Raw genomic sequence first — 22,547 nt, forward strand, 5'->3', positions numbered from 1 at the left:
GTTTAAAACAGTAAATTTCTGTCAGGTTTATTACCAACGTTTGTGATCGAATGGAAGCGTGTAATTTACTTGTAATTAAATCACAGGGGGAAGTTTCTATTCATCATCGGAAAGAATTTAAGCCAGTTCTTTTTAATTGAGGATGTGAAATTGCTTTTTGTGGAAGCTTCTTTGCTCGATGTTATGTGTAACAAATCTACCAATATTCTGAAAAGAAATTTATTGTAACCCTTCACTGTTTTTCTTCCCTTTTAAAAATGCATGTTATATAGATTTAATTTCAAATGTATGTGAAATGTAAACTATTAAGTTAAATAATTATATAGAAAATAAAAAGTATTATAAGAAAAGACAAACCTAAACGTGAATCGATTTGTTCGTTAAAAGTTTCAGTTACAGATTTACAACCTTTTTATACATATGCTGAATATGCCAATACAATTCAAACATTCATATCTTCACACAGTATGTTAAAGAAGCGTCATTACATGATGGTCAGTCTAACACCTGCGCGTACCGTTACATGTACATGTACTAAGCGATTGGTTTTTATTCTGTAGTAATTTACAACATAGATGGAATCATTTTCATAACAGCTGAACAGCGTGGACCACCGCAATACTTATTTTGGTAATAATACTGAATCATCTACCTTTGTCTTGGTTGTCATCTGCTATCAATAACAGTGATTTTGCGCCTTCCAATGCGGATTTAATTAAAATAATCAATATTTAAATCATCACACAAGGTCCTCTGCTACATGTAGTTGTTAGTATTATTTATTTAGGCGTTTAGAACCTTTGTCGACCCCACAGTTAAAATATCCATAACACTACGATATGACAAGTGTGCTTTAAAGACGAATGTTCACCTAATCTGACCCAGTCAATTGATAACCTTAGCACGCCAAGAAATGGTATTGACCACGCTGTTATGAAAATGATTCTATTCAAAAGGAATATCCGTGTGTCCCTTGAAACGGTATATACATTCATCTATGAGAAATACTAAGAAGCGCGTTAAGAATATATGAATTCGACAGTAGGCTTTCCGGGTAAGATATTTGTTCAGTATATCCCGGCTTAGGTCACGATATGTTGCTGATGATAATGCCTTTTTGATACATTGGGTGCAGTAAATTGAGAGGTCAACCTTTCTGCTTTATCTGACAATTAAGTCCCTAAATACGATTAGAGAGATGTGGGCATGATTTCCAAGTACAAATTGACTTTCATTTGAACTTTAGTACTCGTGGAAAATTCAACGGATTATTTCTAACCTTTAAATTTAGATGCAATCTTTAGAGATGACTTATGACATTCTCATGCCGTTAAATTGATGTTATTATTCATGCAAAGTTCATGTTTGATTAGAAGTATGTTCGTCACATTTAATATTTTTCGCTTCGAGGATTAAATATTCTTCCGCATCTTGAGCAGTTTCAAATGCTCCAAAGAACAAGTTGTATATTCATTAAGCTAAAATTAAGAACTAATTACAAATTCTTTATCACATTATAGGCTCATATCATGATGATGTCCGAAAACGGAGCTCTTCAAACCTCATTTTGTTTAACTTTATTCCATTTTTTTGTCCTTTTGAATGTACATTTTGCTAGTCTGTTTCAAAATAAGAAGCTTCTTTAAAGACTGTTAAATTTAAACATTGATGATATATGAATGACGGAACTAAAACAGCAATAAAAAATATGAAAGATCCATGTCCTGATTTATGAGATATAAGCCATTGAAAATTTGGCGAGAATAATACATAATGGTCCATCTCTGTTATTCACTACCTTTGCTGTTTTGGTACTATTGCAGTTTCAAAATTTCGTAATTCACATGGCTACAGAAGGGGTCATAAACAAACTATATGTAACAACATTACGAAAAGCTGACCCAAATCTTTAAAAGCACTTAGAATTAATTGCATAACAGTGTGGTCGACAGTAAAACGTTTGTAGGTTGTAACTTGTTTGTCAACGGCTATGATTTTATGCTCACCCAGTCTGTCAGAGGCCTTCCAGTGGGGATTGAAATATTCACTTGTTACACATTCCGATACATAAAATGAAACTTTCTTTTTACAAAGCTTGAAAGGAATTTGTTTTAAATATTTATTATAATCATCAAATACAACCGTGTCATTTATAAGAATAATAATGTTCAGAGATAATATTATTTAATAATAATAAAAAAATAGGTTTATCCATTGTAAAAAAAACTATTAAGTTGATGGGGTTAATTCACAAAATATCTCATTGATTAAGAGCACAACTACTTCTACGGTGTGATCATTTAAGAATGGCCTACTATTTATTCAATGCGTATACATGTTGGGTTTGTTTGTGAAGAGTTCTGGATAATTAAAAAATCATTTGATTTGTTTGTTTAATACCATAAAACGATTCATTCTTTCAGATATTTGTCACTTTGCCTTATCTTTAAGTCCAACACAATTTCTCACGTTTCTTACAAAACTTATATTGTTGTGATGTATTCTTTTGTTGAAAAAAATGTATAGATAGATATAGGAAGATGTGGTATGAGTGCCAATGAGACAACTCTCCTCCCAAGTAATAATTCATAAAAGTAAACCATTATAGGTCAAGGTACGACCTGCAACACGGAGCCTTGGCTCACACCGAACAGCAAGTTATAGAGGGCCCCAAAACTACTAGTGTAAAACCATTCAAACGGGAAAACCAACGAGAAACGAAAAACACATGAACTACATAAACAGACGACATCATGCATTGTAACTTTTAAAGCCAATTAAGTAAAAAAAAAAATCTGAAAGAACGTGCGATATCATATTAGGAAAATTGATGGTCAAACCATAACAAAAAATCAAGTAAAGAATTTTAAGTATTCAACCTTTATAGCTTTCTGTTCGGTGTGAGCCAAGACTCCGTGTTGAAGGCCATTTTTATTTATTTTCAAATTACAAAGGTTATTCCTGATTAGGATTTTTAATTATTTTATTTAGGCGTTTAGAACCTTTGGTGACCTCACAGTTTAAATTTCTATGATAAGTACGTCGTGAGCAGTGGGCATTACAGACGAACGTTCACCTAATTTTCCCCAGTCAATGACTGGCCATAGCTACACTGTTATGAATTTCATTCTATTAGACATAACCAGTGGATACCGAAAATCTGACAAAAAGTTAAATTGAGACTTGAGTTGATTTAGAACATTCACAAGAGATCAACTCTTTTGGATGTTCCAAATCAACTATGTGTACTGTGAAAAATTGGAAATTTGAAATATATGCACTGCTTTATTTTGAAGCTTAATTAAGCATTTTCTTATATGCAACAGGTGAAATAATCTATTTTATGAAATAATTACAAAACTGTGTGAAGAGAATGGCTTATGTAAACATTTCTAAAACCAAGGAATGCTAAAGACATTAGTCCACATCAAAAACATATGAACCACAAATATTTACTTTAATGCTGAGTTACAACTACTGAAATTTTTAAAGATAATTTTAGCAATTACTAATCATAGTTAAAGTAAACTAGTTCCACATGATACTAAGTAAACGATTGAAAGATACAAGCAGTACTTTAAAAAACACTTCCGCAATCTTAAAATGCGACAAAATGTTTTTGAAAACAATTTCATTAAAAAATAAGTTCTAAATAATCTGGCTTAAATAGCGGAAGAATAATCGGACAAAATAAAGATATGCAGCTCCAAAAAAAGATTTTATGCAGACATCTTGTACGTTCAGATATTTAACATCCAATCTTTTATTATAATATTCTTTGAAAAGCAGAAAAATATTTCGACATTTACCTTAAAAGCTCACCAAACCATAGAACATACTTATTTAAATACTGTTGTCAGGTCATTAAGGGTTGCAGATATTGGTATTAATATTGATTCACTCATACAGTATAGGGTCTTTGCATTAGAAATAAACACATTTTTCGTTAGTCTTGTTTTTTTTTATTTTAGTTTATTTATATGTTTTGGAGTTTAGTATGACGTCCATTTTAACTGAACTAGTACATAATTTCATTTAGGGATCAGCTGATGACCACTTCTGGGTGCGGGATTTTTTCGCTGCGTTGAAGACTTATTGGTGGCCTTCAACTTTAATCTGCTCTTTAGTCGGGTTGTTGTCTCTTTGACAGATTCCCCATTTCTATTATCAATTTTATTAATGTCGAACCAATAAAATACTGTACCAGCAATTGGGAGGACAGTAATCATTGTAGTACAAAAACAGATTTGAAGACAGTCAATGACTTTGAGCTGCAATCTTAAATTTGCAAATCCTGGTCGTGGAACCGAAATATTCATCTTGCAGTCTAAATTAAGTATATAGATTGCTTTATGCAAAGAATACTAAAAAAAACCTCAAATACTTGTTAAAGCATTCGGAAAATGGCTATAAGCATTTTGTATTTTAAATTATACATTAAAATTTCCAGGGGCAAACGAAAACAGCGTCGAGACATTAATCGACATAGTCAAAGATCATTCATAAAAAATATATTAAAAACAGAATTAAATACAAAATACCCTCATACCATTCAGGATTGATACGTTTCTGTAATTCGCCATATAAAAACACAATGTTGTCGAGATAATTGAGTTTTAATGTCCTGCCACTTAATGAAATGAGCTATTATTTTACTTTCTGTTTGGAAGTATCAATTCGTTAAAATAACAATTTAAAATAAAACTTCTGAAAGTCAACAAGGTACTTAAGGAAATGGAAATCTTAACGACAGAAAATGAATTATAGTTCTTCCATTTACTTTCAAATTGTTTATCTACGAAAAACTGGTTTTACATTTGAAGACATGTTTGTCCTTTGGCCTTTTGAGGATAAATGTCCCAATGGCAAACATACTACATGTTCTTATTTTTATATTTGTTATATGTATTTTAAATACAATAGTGTTCTCTAATGTTTCTTTTTTCGTTCTATTATTTTGCTGTTAATAATAAAGGTTGGCGACACGCGCCTTCTGGAGCTACTTCTTAAAACAGAGATCAAAATGAAGCTTTCAAAAAATCATATGTAAAATTAAGATAAATCTCATGTCTTTTATCAGTATGCCTGACATAATAAAAAAACATATGTGCGACACATGTCGAACCCTTTTTGAACTCGGCAAAAAGATTCATATTGCTACTCGCAGCTGCTATTTTAGAGTCATAAAAATCCGATAATCGATACAACCTATGTCGTGTATGTGCCATATGTAGGGCATTGAACAAATCTACCTAACTCTGCCTTCAGTTTGACTAGACTTAACAAATACCACGGATAATACATGAAATGGCATATGTATGACGTGATGAAATTTACCTGTCGACACACCTGATAAATCTCATCAAAACTTAAAAAGTTTGTAAGTTTTCACAGTTACAAGATGAGCAAAGACAATGATAGGCAAAATGATTTATTGAAACACGTTATGACTCTCCTTTAGAAATCTGAACTATTTTAACTATTTAACTGTTTCAACTGTTTATTCTAAATATGTGGTATTTAGACTATCGGCCTAGCAATACTTAGTTTTAACATGTTTAAGAACGTACATTTCGTACTTCCATTTGTCTATACAAAAACATATGCCAACAATAACAACGTGTTAGCTTTGCATTTGTTTTATGAATGCAATCGTTCATTATCAGTTCCTTCGCCTGTTTAAACCTTTCAGATTTCTTTTTTGTTTTGAAAGGTTAGTAACTCTTTACTAGCCAAATGTGCTTGCTAGCCATATATGGTAACTAACCGTGTATTTTTTAGGGCATCTTATACCAAATATATATAGTCACCACGTGTAGTACGTTAACCAATCATATCCCCATCAATATATAGGTTAGATAAATGTACATATAACATAGGAGCAAAATGAGTAGTCTGCATGGTTACAGAAACAACCCTGAAGAAAATCCCCCCCCCCCCCCCCATCAATATATCTTTGGTTTCTGTCATACATAATATTCTCAGTATTCATTTTCCCTGGGGACAATAATTGCGCTCAAGGCAACACATCTAAATTTCTGAGTCTGAGTACGATAATCGAACTCATTTGTTAACTTTCGACTCAGTTTGTTGTTGCACTCATACTCATATCAATCAATCAAAACTTCATTTCATGTTTCGAGCATAATTTTGTGCTCCGAGCACTGAGAAAAGTGTTATGACCTCAACCCCTAAACGTGTTGTCATAAAACTTCCGAGTGCGATAATTGTACTCAAGACAAATTTAAAGACAAAATATTTTATTTCAGACACAAACGAGTACAAGAGGTCAGACGTAGAAATCAACCAATCAAAATAATATATATGGTGCTTCAGGCACACATCTGTACTCCGAGTACTTAGTTTTATTACCACCAGGCCTAATCTTGTTAACAGATATTTTGTGGATTTGTCGTTACGCGACAGATGATATAAGCTTTAGCTAGTGTTAAAGATAAATCATAATTCTATGACTTTTATCCTACCGAACTAACCTTCCTTTGGCGTTGTTTTTATTCTTTTTAAATGTATTTGATTGTTTTTCGTAAAGCTCTGATTTTGTTCATAAATGTTTCTTTCTAGACTATGCATAAATTGTTTATCGCTTCACTACCACATTTTATGTCATATTTTAAAATTAAATGACAAAAATTGCTTCAATAAAAAATGATGAGATAAGGATGAATTATCACAAATGACAATTCTCCAAAATTATAAACGATTTTCAGTTCATCAAATAACATTACATTACTTATGACTGCCCTTCGTTCTTAGATAACACCATATGAATGTAATCATAATTTTATCGTTAAATTAAGTATTTTAAAAGTTAAGCGATCATGTAATTTAGGAGTAACCTTTCTGGAAACAAACATATTTAATAAAAATCAGTTGCACGAATGGTGACCTCTAAAGGTTTTTTGGAGGAATGTGATTTTCGCTGTTTGTCCAATTGACATTTTCTATCATTGATTTTTGTTCATTTCAGAGGGCGTTAAGATATAAAAAAAAATCACATGTCTAATGATACAATTTAATTTTAAAAGAAATGTAAGCACTGAAAATGTTGTTTTCTTATTAGCATTTTTATATCCAGTGTTACCTTTTTATATATAAAAAAAGATGTGGTATGATTGCCAATGGGACAATCCTCCACAACACATGTTTGTTTGTACAATCATATCTTTAAAAAATAATACTTTTCCGCTTACGGTTATAGCCAATGTAGTTTGAGTTCCAACCTTAATGAAATAATATGAACATTATATTAACAAGTTAATTGAATTCATATTCTTTTTTTTTTTAATATCGGTATGCTATTATTAAACAAGACAAATACATGTAGTTACATGTATATATATTAACAGCTTTAATGAGATAAGGGACTTTCTGTTTTGAATTTTCCTCGGAGTTCATTTTTTTTGTGATTAATATAAATAAATGCTACTTGCATATGTAGTTATTGTTCCTGCATTGTTGTAGGAAAAAATGGGGGCCTATTTTTGTTTGTTTTCTTTTTTAAATTGTTTAACATTTTTGTCATATTGGGACCCTTTATAGCTTACTAAATGTAGTCATTGTTGAAGGCCTGAATGTTTTTTCTTTGGTCTATGGGTAGGTACATGTAACACATTGAAAATCATATAATATCTTCTTATTTCAATTCTACTACTAAGCGAAATTTACTCAATCCGCACTCTTATTCTATCATAGATAATTATAGAATTGTATAAACCATCATAGCAGCGATGAGAACGGGGCAAACCTATGAATAAACTAATGATACAAGTATATTATCACTTCTACATAATAGTTAAATCATTAACCATCCCAACTGACATATTGGACATATAATTGATTTTTATAGCAAACTGTCTCCCACTGGTCATGACTATATATATATATATATATACGTGTAGCTTTCCATTTCTCGAATTAAATGGTCGAGTTGCAGCATTTTGTCGAGTGTAAAATTGTTTAATTCTTCTCCCAATAGAAGCTCCAGCACATGAATCGTGCTTGATTTCAATATTAGTGTTTGTATATAATAAAAGTCTTCCAGCGCACATGTTTTGTGAAATTTATATCGTAAAAGTTGTAACCAGTTCCCAAATGACAATTTACAAAGACGTTTGTAAAAGGTATTATATGAAACACCATAAACAAGGCTTGTGATTGTCTTTCAGCAAAAGAATGCACAACACATATTTGATGGGTAAGGAATAATATAAATGGGTTTGCTGAATATGCAATGTTAAATCGGTAAATTATCATTTGCGCTTAACGTTTTACATATGGAACTACTTCTAATTACATGTAGATTAATATTTTATTTGAAGAGAAAATTCTTTGTAAGTTTCATACTGAGAACCAGGACTACATTGTTAAAAGTAAAATCACAAAAATACTGAACTTAGAGGAAAATCAATTCGGAAAGTCCATAATTAGTGGTAGAGTATGAAGAAAAGTATCATATTAAATACAGATGATTTCTTTCTCACTTGTATAAGTGATATTTATTAATTACGAGATGATGTTTTCCGACGACCAGAGAAATAAAATATGTGCAACACTTCAGCGATTTTTTTTCTTGTACAAAATCTATGTCGAAAATAGCAAATTCGGGTAAAGTTATCTTTTTATTTGACTTTATTGAAAGAGTTAATTGGTTGCGCAGCTTGTTTTGCTTGCATCCGTTAAAAGCTACAATTCTATTTTAAGAAGATATTTTAAAATAGTTTCATCATTACATAAAAATTCACGTTTACCTTCAAAAGACGCTGATTAGATTGGACTCGGAAGCTTATTTTCTTTTAGAATTTTTGAGAGAGAAAAAAAATGTTTTTAAGAATAACCTTTCAAAATTAATTTAGTTGAGAGAATTCTCATGTCATGTTCTGATTAAATTGTAATAATGTCTAGATTGTGTGACGTATCTTCTTTACTTTTCATTTGTAATTTGTTAAGATCAACATAATCTTGTAGCTTTCAGCGCTCTTTCATCAGTGGTACGTGGCTTTATTACAGTACAATTTTAGAATTTTTTCTCGAAAACTGCGCATTCGTCCAATGTTTTTGTGACATTCATCTTGACAAAACACTTTTTCCAATCCATGTGTCGGGTTGTGATAGTGATGGCGTGAGAATTTGTCACTTCTGACAGATGGGATGCCTACATTAGAGAATTTTCTGCTTGGTTCTGTGACAAAATTGGTTATTTAATCTGATAAATACTCCAACTTCTGATATGAATGAGGTATAAGCAGTAGTGAAAAATTCCATCATCACTTGTTCGAGTCTGCTATAGTAGCAAATTATTTTCAATATAAATCTATAATGATGCAATTTGTCCTTTTCAGAGAACAAGATAATGGTGTAGTAACAGTTTATTGTTGATGGTTTTATAAGTCACATTATGGAGCTGATTGATAGCACTAATGATATTTGTTGGGATATTACAATAATAACTGACCAGTAATGGACGGAGAATGGCGACATCTTTCACCGTACAACGTTCTGGCCGAGAACATTGGAAATTAATACAAATAACAGTGTTTTTAAACTATATTTGTATATTACATGGGACAGCTGTGACTCAATCAGTAAGATCAGCCACGATACCGGGGAGATTTCTCTTTGGCGGACTTTTCCCTGTTCACCAAAAGGGTGCAGACGGCACTTGTGGTGCAATTAATCCTGACCGTGGAATTCAAAGGTTAGAAGCAATGCTCTTTACTTTGGATGAAATAAATCTGGATCAAAATATTCTTCCTGGAATACGAATCGGAACCGAAATATTTGACACGTGTGCTAGGGAAACAATTGCATTGGATAGATCTTTAGAGTTTATACGCGGAACATTTACATCTCTTGATGCTTCCGACTTCCGGTGTGAAGATGGATCCCTTGCAAAGGCTAATAAAACACCTAAAGCAATAGCAGGTGTTATTGGTGGCTCGTATAGTTCTGTTTCTGAGCAAGTTGCAAATCTATTACGATTATTTAAAATCCCCCAAATAAGTTACGCATCCACCAGTGCAAGATTAAGTGATAAAAAACGTTATGACTATTTCATTAGAACAGTCCCACCAGATAATTTTCAAGCTAAGGCTATGGTTGACATTGTGTCAAAATTCAACTGGACATACGTATCCACAGTGGCATCGGAAGGAGAATATGGGGTTTCCGGTATTGAAGCATTTGTAGAGGAAGCTAATGCGAGGAATATTTGCATTTCAGAGTCAATCAAAATAAATTCCAATGCTAATAAGAACTCGTATATTGACGCGGTACAAAAATTAGCAGCCTCACCAGAAAATGCCAAAGTTATCATTTTATTTCTTAGACAGGAAGATGCGAAAGGTATTCTAAGAGCTGTTCATGAGAAAAACATGTATGGTCGGTTCTATTGGATAGCCGCTGACGGTTGGGGTCAGCAAACGGCTGCTGTTGCAGACCACGAAAGAGCGGCTGAGGGAGCATTGACTTTAGAATTACAATCTACTTTTCTACCCGAATTCGACAAGTACTTTTTCAAATTGAACCCACAAGACAATAAAAGAAACCCTTGGTTTAGAGAATACTGGGCAAAGGTTCATAAGTGCAGTTGGCCTAACGTTACCCATCCTATTACAAATCCGTTGGCAAAGTTTTGTACTGGGAAAGAACGATTGTCACTTTCTGTATATAAACAGGAGAGTAAAGTCCAGTTTATTTATAATGCCGTGTATGCATTAGCTATCGCCTTGCACAACATGCATGCGAATATTTGTGGCAATAGGACGGGGAAGGCAGAGTTGTGTGCTGAAATGACCAAGCTGAATGGGGAAACACTATTAAAGTCATATTTGTTAAACACATCCTTTACAGGTGAGTGAGACTCAGTATTATTAAAGGAAGCTCCATTACTGGAACGGGTTCAGAATTATAAATTGAATTAATTCATATAGAAAATTGTGTGACAAACAAAAGAGCAATACTTAATTGAAAATGAAAAGATATAGAGTGGGTGTATCAGAGAAGACAATCTTTTAAGTGCATACCAGGAAGTAACCGGCATTAATAGTTAAAGACATATTGCTTTTAATGTTAATCTTAACAGTTGTGTTTGTAACATAGTCTTAAAACATCTGATCTAAACATTTACTAATTAAGTCCAATTCCCTATTGTGTCATAGTGTACACACATAGTCTGGATCTCGGGTAGTGCACGTGGTAGGTCGATAAATTTTTAATTCATTCGATTTCATCCGGGTTTTTTCTCTTCTTCTTTTATATAACAAATGGTTTTTCGAGTTTTTGAGATCTGTTTTAGTCTATACTCTACTTCTTGAAATACTAACTAACAGGTCCACAATCCTTTAATGAGATCAAAAGACAACAATCTACAACACACTTTGTATAGTAAACTAAAGTCTGAGCAAAACGAAATCGACCAAATAACAGTGCTAATCTTGATTCTTTACTCCTTGAAAGATTAAAAACTTGCTGAACAAACATTTTGTTACTGCAAAATATTAGAACCTTTCCTTGTGTCAAATTTGAAGACTTGTTTTTGTAAAGAAGCATAGTCCCTCTGTTTACACATTAAAAGAAAGGATATGGGGTGATGCATATAAAACATTAAACCAGGTGTTAAGTTAAGTAAGTCACTCTTTAATCAAAATTGAGAAATAGTGTAAATATGAAGTACTAGTGCGAATTTGAAGTAATAGATGCCTTTAAATACATTTTAGACGTAATTATAAAAATTAAACGGCCGTATCAGTACCCAAGACTGCTATTCAATCAAGTATAATGCAACATATGCAGTATACACTAGCCCCTTCTTCTCTATCAAAACTGGTTAAAACAATTGTTGATATCTGCGTGACTGCAAGCTTTTCTGTAGTTGTTGGAACGTGATGTAATTCTATCTCTCCTATAGTAACTTATGATGAATTTGGCTGCACGACGCTTTATAGTTGCGATGGCTATGTTTTCCGGTTGAATGGTTTAAAATAGTACACAAACATTCGATATGTGGGCGGACAAGATTGGACAAGGGTGTTGTAGCTTGTTGCTTTTGTGTATTTGGAGGACGAGCTGCTTATATGTCACCTCAAAAATCTAAAGGTGTTGTTTGCCTTTTTCGTGAAGCTACTGATAAGTGTTCTTACTGCTGATTGTAACGCCCAAGTATTTCGCCCGGTCAGTCGGTTGTAAAATTAAGCCATGCATGGAAAAATCGACCTTAGTTATTTTCCGCTTGTTGGTCATGTTATGAACCTCATCATCCAGTCTTTCTATCACTGTTGCAGTTAATCAAGATCTTTTGAAATTTTGATAGTAGGTCATATTTATATAATGGACTTTGATGCGACTGTCATACAAGTGAGAGGTTAAGCTAGCTATAAAACCAGGTTCAATCCACCATTTTCTACATTTGAAAATGCCTGTACCAAGTCAGGAATATGACAGTTCTTGACCATTTGTTTTCGATGCGTTTTGTTGTTTGATTTTGCCATGTGATTGTGGACTTTCCGAATTGATTTTCTTCTGAGGCCGGTATTTTTTGTAATTTTACTTTTTATAGACTAGATTATTTAATGGTGGACAGACTTTCCTAGTGGCATTATATGACACGCCATCAACCAATTTCTTACTGTTATCTGTCTACAAGGAAGCTCTTAATCCACTGCAGTGTACTGCTATTCACGTTATATAAGTGCAGTTTCACAGCAAAACTCTCATTTTCACAGCAAAACTCTCATTTTCACAGCAAAACTCTCATTTTGTCAAAAGCCTTACTGAATCAAGCAGGATACGTGTAGCATCTATCTGCTGTTCAGTCCCTTGTCCAGATCATCAATCGTATTGATGGACTGGCGCTCGCATTATTGCCTTTTTACTATTCATCGGCTCTGGTGTGTTTGGCCTCTAGGTGGTTGATGATATGGCTGTAAATAATGTGCATTACAACTTTATAGCAAACTGATGTTTGTTATACAGAACGATCGCTTTATTTCCTTTCTTACATATTGGAATGACGAATGCTAGCTTCCTATCATCTGGAACGGTCCCTTGGTCAATTGATTGTTGGAACAGCATTTTTAAAAAAGTGATCACTGTCACCGTATTCTTCGTGACTTTGGTTGATATTCTGTCGAGCTTTGTGAGGATTAAAGTCTTTTAGCAATTTCAGAACACCTTTCTATGTGTGTTTGGCTTTATAGTAATTCCCCCAAGATGTTGCATACTGTTTGAGTTTCTGGTGTTGAAGACTGACAAAAACTAGCGGTTCAGTATTTCCGCTTTTTCTGATGATGTTGAATGTAAGTACCCTCGTAACGTATAGTGGGACAATACAAGCGTTTTCAGATTTTGATAAATGAGTAGAATTTCTTCGTAGTTTTATTGTATACCATGTTATTGATGGAGTTGTTGTAGGTTGTCCTGCATTTGTCGTTACTTTCTTTTTTCTTCTACAAAGAAAAAAAAAATATCAATAATCGAATACAAAGATTGCCAAATTAATTCGTCTTTCACTTGATTCGTTTTGGGTTAAAATGTGTAATCGTCATTATCCTAACTAAGCATATTCAATCAACTTTTGTATTGATTGAAACTATTTAATTTCCAAGTAACGTAACGTTATCCTATTCATGATAAAACGATTTTAACAACATCGCGATATCGGTCACTTAATTAACGATTCGTAGGTGTGTTGACATTAGAAAAATGTTATATGACTCTTTTTGGCTCCAAAAGTTAATCATTAATCATTAATACCAAAAAAAAATAGAATTGAACTCTACATAAGAGATGCCAAACAGCCATGTAATTTCATGTCAAACTGCATAATTAGTCGGGAAAGCCCCAGAATTTATTCTCCGCTGCTCGAAGTACTGTGTTATTATGTATTCATTATCTCTCACATCGATGCATTCACTGTAATTAGTTGATCAATTTCCTGCAAGAAGTCAAAATTGAAGAAAAAAACAGTTATACACAACTTTAGCTAACAAAATAACATAGAGATTTATAACTTCTAGGTATATCGAATACGAATATCTGGATTTCAATTATTGACAATGGTATATGGTAACATAGCACTTTACGTATCCCAAAATTGAAAAAAATAGCTAAAAGTTTTTTTATGCCCCACCTACGATAGTAGAGAGGCATTGTATTTTCTGGTCTGTACGTCCGTTTGTCCGTCTGTCTGTTCGTTCGTCCGTCCGTTCGTCCCGCTTCAGGTTAAGGTTTTTGGTCAAGGTAGTTTTTGATGAAGTTGAAGTCCAATCAACTTGAAACTTAGTACACCTGTTCCTTATGATATGATCTTTCTTATTCTAATGCCAAATAAGAGTTTAGACCCCAATTTCACGGTCCACTGAACATAGAAAATGATAGTGCGAGTGGGGCATCCGTGTACTGGGGACACATTCTTGTTTAGTAACTATTAAACAATTTGTATTTTTATGATTTGACATAATGATTATGAACGTAACATATATAAATTTATTTAAATAAGTCTAATAGTTTCGAGTAATCTTTTTTTGCTAACAAACTTTTGGGGGATCGAACTCATACCTTTTAATATATTTAAATATACATTAACAGTATAAACCAACAAAAGTATTTTAAAAGTTGCAATTAGCGTATGTAAAGGTCATCCATTCCTTACATATGAATAGTACTGCTACTGGGCGGATGATACCTTTTCGGATAATGAAATTACACTCGCAGCAGTATTAATGGTGACCACTTAGATACGCTTGACACAAACAATGTAAAAATTCAAAGATAAGCAACGCATAACATGCATGCACATCGAAATTAAAGAGGGTTTACACTTCAATTCTCAATATTACATTATATAACATTAAGTCATCAGATCAACTCTACTTGGACGAGTTACAATGTACACACCTATTTTTTATGCCCAACCTACGATCGTAGAGGGGCATTATGTTTTCTGGTCTGTGCGTCTGTTCGTCCGTTTGTACCGCTTCAGGGTAAAGTTTTTTGGTCAAGGTAGTTTTAATGAAGTTGAAGTCCAATCAACATAAAACTTAGTACACATGTTCACTATGCTTTGATCTTTCTAATTTAAATGCCAAATTAAAGTTTTGATCCCTATTTCACGGTCCACTGAACATGGAAAATGATAGTACGAGTGGGGCATCCGTGTACTATGGATACATTCTTGTTTATGAATAAAATTAGAGAAAATATACAGTGAATATGAAAACTAATAATCTAAATGCATTAGTTTATGCATACAAGTAGGTAAGCACTGGTTACTACTTTGTAAGTAACCTCGTTAACTGACAGTCTAGGGTTGGTACAGTGGTTGTAATAACATTTGTTGTACCGATTTTAAAGACAAAATAAGCATTTATATATTAAGAATAGACAGCACATCTTTTGAAATCTGATGGAAGATCTTTATTGAGAGGGGCTAACTTATTGTAACTATTGTAAGCTTTGATAATTTCTGTTTTTTCAAGTGAAAAAAAAATTCATAAGCATATGTTTATTTCAAATCAAAGTTTACACATGTGTTTCATTTTGCGTCATCTGATTTTTATTTACACACTCCTTCAATTATTTTTAATATAAATTACCTTACAAGATTTTTTTTAATATAATTAAATTATCTTTCAAGACTGTTTCAACAGAAGCGTGTTTTGAATACCTTTTGATCTTTATGTTTACAGTAACTATATCTAAAAGTTCTTGATTTGTATCCGTTTGAAATAATATTTTACTATTGCAATAAGTACTAGAAAAGAACATATTGCTATGTTTACCAAACAAAACTTGTCCATATGCTTACTTACAACTGTTCTTTTCCATTGCACTTAATGACAAGAACTAACTTACAAAATATTTAATAATTTAATTAAGCTTTCAAAAAGGGAAGTACATTTATACGTTCGATCATATTAATAAATCATTTTTCAAAAGATTCATGCGAGGTGGCACTTAACAACAGGATTAAAGACGTTTAGATTTCATTTATATTTTTCTTGTATAGTATGGCACTTGTTTTATATCATCATTCCACATGTTTGAATAAAGGTGCTGATGTTCATTTCTGCAGTTTTCAAATTAAGAGCAGTTTTTGAATCAAAGTAATGTTCTAAATTAAGTTTACAGAGAATGTCTTTCAATTCGCTACACCAATTGTCGGTACAACGATTATAGTCTGTATTAAAGGCGACCTTCGTTATGTGTTCATCTTCAAATTTGAGGACTCTGTTCCAATACCTGACCATGTTTATCCATCTTCGAAACTGGCTTGGGATCCATCCAACATCTCCATGTAGGGCGAGAGTAGGCACAAAACGATGAACGACGTCTATTGTTAGAAATTTTCTGTATCCCCAAACACCTGAGGCATAATCTAAGATAGGAACTACACACAAGTAATACAGTTTTTCGTAGGCATTAAATCCAAAGTCTTTATTGTTATGAATTTTGGATATGATCGACCCTAGTGCTCTCCCACCGCCTTTCGACAAATTTTCCGCATTGGTTATGAAACTTCCGTTATGACTAAATGTAATCCCTAAATACTTGTAATTTTCAACCTTCTCCAATTTGTTTTTTCCAACTGTAAAATCAAATTATATATATATGTATATTTAAAAAGAAAGGATGTGAGTTATCTATTCATGACTCAAAAACAGTACATAGGGTGTGCCTTTTTAGCCATTTCACGTATTTTCTGAATAAAAATTATTTGATTTGCAAATAATACATATTCATGAACGCCTAGTTTTCTTTCTGTTTCATATACCAACCAGTCTGTGCGGGATGTTACACTATAATATATTGCCTATATTAACTGTATTAACTGTATTCACTGGCTTAAATGTGCTACCAGAGAAATGTATTTAGTAGTGTCTTCTTCAAAAATGTTGGCTAAAGTCATATACCAAACGAGTGAAACCTGCCTCTCGCTGATTGTTTTTTAATTATCAGGTGTTAATTTGTTACAGAAAACCCTTACCAGTTGCAAATTCCATACGAATTACAAGTAGTTAGTACATGCAAATGTTAACTCGATTACGTGTTAACTCATCGGTAATGAGACTAATAATGTTCAATGTCATATTAAAACAAACATATATGTTGTTGTGTTTTTTTTATCTGGACTGTAAATTGTTTACCATTTTCTTGTAAGACATTGCTAGTGTGTTTCCCACTCTTTACTTAAAACATGTCTGACGTTATTCATTCATTACAAATTCATCATGATGTCAATATTTCCAAGGCTTGTGTGTCGTTCGGTCGGTCACATTCTAGGAAAAAAGGACTGGAATGTGGTTACGGCACTTGGAACATATCAATCGTCGTCTGTTAAACAGATATTACCATTATATTATAATTCGTTTCAGTGTGTGTAACATTTTAATGTTGTGTTTCTGTTGTGTCGTAGTTCTCTTATATTTAATACGTTTCCCTCAGTTTTAGTTTGTAACCCGGATATGTTTTTTCTCTATCGATTTATGAATTTCGAACAGCGGTACACTACTGTTACCTTTATTTACCATGCGGTAAACCAATTGTGATGCAACTGTAAAATTAAGCAAAAGATGATTCCAACTTAACGACTTGAATCTCTTGGTTTATTAGCTTCACTGTAAATAGACAACTACGATCAAGTAAATCATAAAAGATAAGCAAGCTCTTTAATATTGTATTACTTTGGAGAAATATACATCATATGCTGGCTTTGTTGAAATGTTGCTACAAATGAATAGAAAATTCACAGTTGTAAGGCTAACATCATCTCTTTTAAAATTTTGTTCTTAACCGACCCTCATTGTCCATTTCTAGATATGTGACAGACGTATCTGTATCTGTCGTATCCCTTTTTCCAATATTTTTCAACATATTTTCAACATATCTATAATACATTAAATTAAAAAGTGAAAGGAAATCATCTTTATAGCAGAACATAAATTTAAAAAATAATACTAAATTCTTTTCGTCTTTATAAGAATCTCATGTATGAAGGTTGCCTTGATTGAATAACAGACTAAGTCGCAAGAGGGGGAACACAGTTGGTTCACATATGAATGCCGATGGTTTGTTGAAAACTCTTCATCCAAACGTAACAAATATGTTGTCAATCAAGAATCAATCAACTTTACAACATTTTGAGTATTTTAATTTAGATGCAGATTGAGACCATGAATTAATAGTTATCAAATTTCAGTACAAGTGCACTGGAATCCAACTTATATTAAGTTAATATATGTCTTAATGATATATCATTTTTCCATCGCGTTAAGGAATATCTCAGGCAATTTCCAGATTGAAAAGCTCATCCAATTCTTCTTAATTTTCAGAATTTAAGTCAATACCCATAATTATTTCATTGTATTATTTAATTTTCCAAAGAAAAATCGTTTTATGCATTGGTCATATATTTTCGCGTATACTAATTTTACTAATGACAGATTAAGTTATCAACGAAATACTCATGCAATGTCGTTAATGACACTGGTACGAAGTCGTCACAGAATAAACTAATTTATTTCAACATGTGTGGAATATTAACTGTTTTATTATACTTTTGGATGTTTGTTGTTTACGTAACAGTGTGTGATACAGTATTGCAATCTAATTGCATTTTTGCCATTTTTAAGGGACTTTCCATTTTCAATTTTCCTTGGAGTTTGGCATTTTTTGTTATTTTAATTTTTAGGCTGAAAAATAATTGGAACAAGAGTGAACAAATTCGATATTTGACGTGCACACTTGTTCATCTGTAATATTGTGTTATAAATTATTATTGGCCGAAATGGAGGTAACAGGACGGCCATTATTGTTATGTATAAACGGGAAAAGTACTTAATGCTAGTTCTGTGAAAAAATCTAATCAAAATGAGGTTAATAACACCAGCAGAGAGGACCAAAGTATAACATCATAAGTAACAAATACAAATTATTAAGCCTACATAAAATCTGCTAGAACCGAATACTTCACCTCATCAATAAAACAGCAACGATGACCAGCTATTATCTTATAAATAACTAAGAGAGAAGACCATTTGCCTCAACTCATTATTAAGAACAGCAGAGGGCTACAATGCAAAACATCACGAATAAAAGGAGCAGAGATGAAAAACACAACCACATGATTTAAAAAAAACCAGACAGGTCCCAATACATAACCGAATGAATAAAAGATTAGGAGGGGTCTTTTTCCAATGAAAAGAATAGCAGACAGGACCAAATAAATAACAGAAAGAATACAAAAGCATGAGATGATCAGATACATGATCTCATACATATAAACAGCAGAGGAGACGAAACATAACTGAATGCATATTTGATCAGACAGGATCAAATACCCTACCTTATGAATTAAGTAGCAAGGAAGACAAAAAATATAACATCATCCATGAATTAGCAGAAATGACAAATACACTACCTCGTGAATATGAAAGATGAGTAAACAAATAAATAACATCGAGAATAAAAATCTGTAAGGTCCAAATAATTTTTTGATTATAAACACCAGATATGTCCAAAACGTAACTTTTCTTTGTTATTTTGATAAGTGTATAGCAAAAACATATATGTAAAAAATGCGTCACATTAATGCTTCATCAGGCTCTGACAAAAATCATGTTTTCATACGCAATAAAATAGGGTTATTGCATGCATATTACCTCATGAAGCATTATATTGAACTTGCAATATAAACATCTATTTAGGACAATATTTACCAATAGTACTCATGATGTAAAACCATATATATCTTTTTAGTATTTCTTTTATTGTTTATATTGTCATTGAAACAGAAAATATTGTTAGACATACGTTTATTATATTATAACACGGGAAGATTATCCGTCATTGCGTTCATTTCGTTTCCTAAATCTCTAATCTCTCACAATATACTCTCTGTCGCAAATTGGCATAAAATATAGAAGCAGGATAATTTAAGCCAAAAACGCTCGTCACCTTGCAATTGGAAGTAGGAAATAAGCATCCCTGTGTCACCTCTATGCTGCATATTAATTAGTTTTGCTCACTCATGTATATATATATTTCTGAGTGAGACATCTCGTCAATGGTTGCTTTGCCAGTATCTAATATATATTTTTTTCATTTATTTAAACATTGTATGTTTATAATAGAACACTACCTTTGATAGTTTCTGTTTTATTTATTCACTCATTGTTTTGACCCACGAGACTAAATTGCGATTACGTATTGGAAAGACATAAGTTGAAGACTGTATGTTGACTTCGAGATGTCGTTTGGTTGGGGTCTCGTTGACGTTCGTATTACTCGCATCTTTTATGTATTTATGCATTATCTTTATATATATTTACAGATAAATACGGCGCACTGGTAAAATTTAACGAGAAAGGTGATGCTTTAGGAAGATACAATATCATGAATTATCAACTTAATCGAAATACACGGTTATATGAGTACGTTGCAGTTGGAAACTGGTCCACTTCTTTGGAGCTTGATACTGAAAAGATTGTCTGGGCTGGCGGAACAAAAGATATCCCATCTTCAAGATGCAGTAGGCCATGTGAATTCGACGAATATAAGCATGTTGGGAAAAACGGAAACGCGAATCAGTGTTGTTGGATGTGTATTAAGTGTAAAGAATATCAATATTTAAAAGACGAGTTTACTTGTGAGGAGTGTGGCTACGGTGAATGGCCGGATCTGGATAAAAAGGGTTGTCATTCTCTTGCTGAGAAATACATGCAATGGAATACAATATACGCTATAATCCCCATCGTTTTAGCATGTGTAGGGCTATTTTCAACATGTACGGTTATAGTCACGTTTTTCAATTTTAGAGACACGCCCATTGTGATGGCGTCGGGACGTGAACTTAGTTATATGTTGTTGTCAGGGTGTATTTTGTGTTATTTAATAACATTCGTGCTGATAGCCAAGCCTTCCACCTTTATATGTGGAATTCAAAGATTCGGTGTTGGTTTTGGGTTTTCTGTGATGTATTCCTCGCTACTGACGAAAACAAACCGAATTTCAAGAATTTTTGATAGTGCTAGACGGTCTGCACGGCGACCGCCATTTATAAGTCCAAAATCACAAATTGTGATAGCTAGTATTCTCATATTTATACAAGTATTATTCACTGCTATCTGGTTAGTATTAGAAAGACCAGGAACCAGATTGTATACTCCAAATGAGCGAAGGGATGAGGTTATCCTGAAGTGTAGGACAGACGATATATCATTCCTCATGTCATTAGTGTATAACATGCTACTCATTATCATATGTACATACTTTGCAATAAAAACGAGAAAAATTCCGGAGAATTTCAACGAATCCAAGTTCATCGGATTTGCCATGTACACTACATGTATAATTTGGTTAGCATTCATTCCGATATATTTTGGAACTTTAAATTCATTCCAGGTAAGATTTTTATTGTTTAAGTTTGACAATTGTTTCTTTAATATTGCTGCAAGAAACAAAGTTGTTTTGGAAACAGAACATCAAGGAAAAGTAAAATCACAAAAATACCGAACGTCGAGGAAATTTCAAATTGGAAATTCCCTAATCAAATTGCAAAATCAAAAGCTCAAACAAATCAAACGAATGGATAACAACTGTCATATTCCTGACTTAGAACTGGGCTGAAAAGATATAAAACAAATGTCATCTGTATCTATATAAATACAAAGCGATGTGAAATAATTGCAACGATCCGGCAGAAACCAAATGGCGAGAGTATAAATAAATACACTTTTAAGTATTATACGGCAACAATAAGCAAAAAACCATATCCTATAATAAGATTTAAAGATTTTTACATATTTAAATTTGAGTTTGAAAACATCACGGAAATGTTCAAACGTTCAAGTGCGCTTAAATGAAAGAAGCAATAAATGTAGACCAATTATAACTCTGGTCGTGGTACTATACACACACGGGCATCTTCAACAAGGCTGTAAACCAAAAATCATCTTATTCCATCCTTACGTCATGCCCTTTGTCAACATATAACTTTCATTATGATCACAATATTACAAGAACATTCGACCAGGATATGTATAGCACTACATTTCTCCTGTTTTATCCCATCATTGGTTACATGTACTTCTTTCCAGACTGTATACAACTATGGACCTCTTATAATGTATTTATTTGCATTGATTATGTGCATTTTCGACCAGGCTGATTACAATGGATTTCCCCTCTTATGTTTTAACATTGTGTTCAAGCTCTTTTGACTAGCTTGTATTTAACTTGGGAACTCCTGCTATTTTCTTTCAATGGATGATTGCACTATATGCTGTTTACAACAGTTGTACACATGCTGTGTTCTTTCACTGGTCGCATGTATTTTTGAACATACTATGAAGAACTGAGTTCCTCCTGCTATTTACGTAATGATTATTGAAAAACTGGTCATTATCGTGATATATGGACTACCTAAAGGACATTGGTATTGACTAAGGCAGCGATAAGGACTACCCATGAGTGATGTCATTGTCGCTATCGCAGTCAATACCACTGTCATACGGGCAACCAATGCATCACTA

The 22,547-nt window shown here is 32.9% G+C and overlaps 1 protein-coding gene across 1 annotated transcript in view; it reads left to right on the forward strand.

The window, feature by feature from the left end:
• Positions 1-22,547, forward strand: part of LOC139489791 (metabotropic glutamate receptor 3-like) — a 53,938-nt gene that overhangs the window by 17,695 nt on the left and 13,696 nt on the right. The window contains exons 2-3 of the mRNA XM_071276635.1: positions 9,360-10,869; positions 20,348-21,417. Of these exons, the coding sequence (XP_071132736.1) occupies positions 9,489-10,869; positions 20,348-21,417 (2,451 nt within the window). The 5' untranslated portion in view covers positions 9,360-9,488. The remainder of the gene's footprint in view (positions 1-9,359; positions 10,870-20,347; positions 21,418-22,547) is intronic.

The sequence above is a fragment of the Mytilus edulis genome, chromosome 1 (assembly GCF_963676685.1).
Source record: "Mytilus edulis chromosome 1, xbMytEdul2.2, whole genome shotgun sequence".
NCBI classification, from domain to species: Eukaryota; Metazoa; Mollusca; class Bivalvia; order Mytilida; family Mytilidae; genus Mytilus; species Mytilus edulis.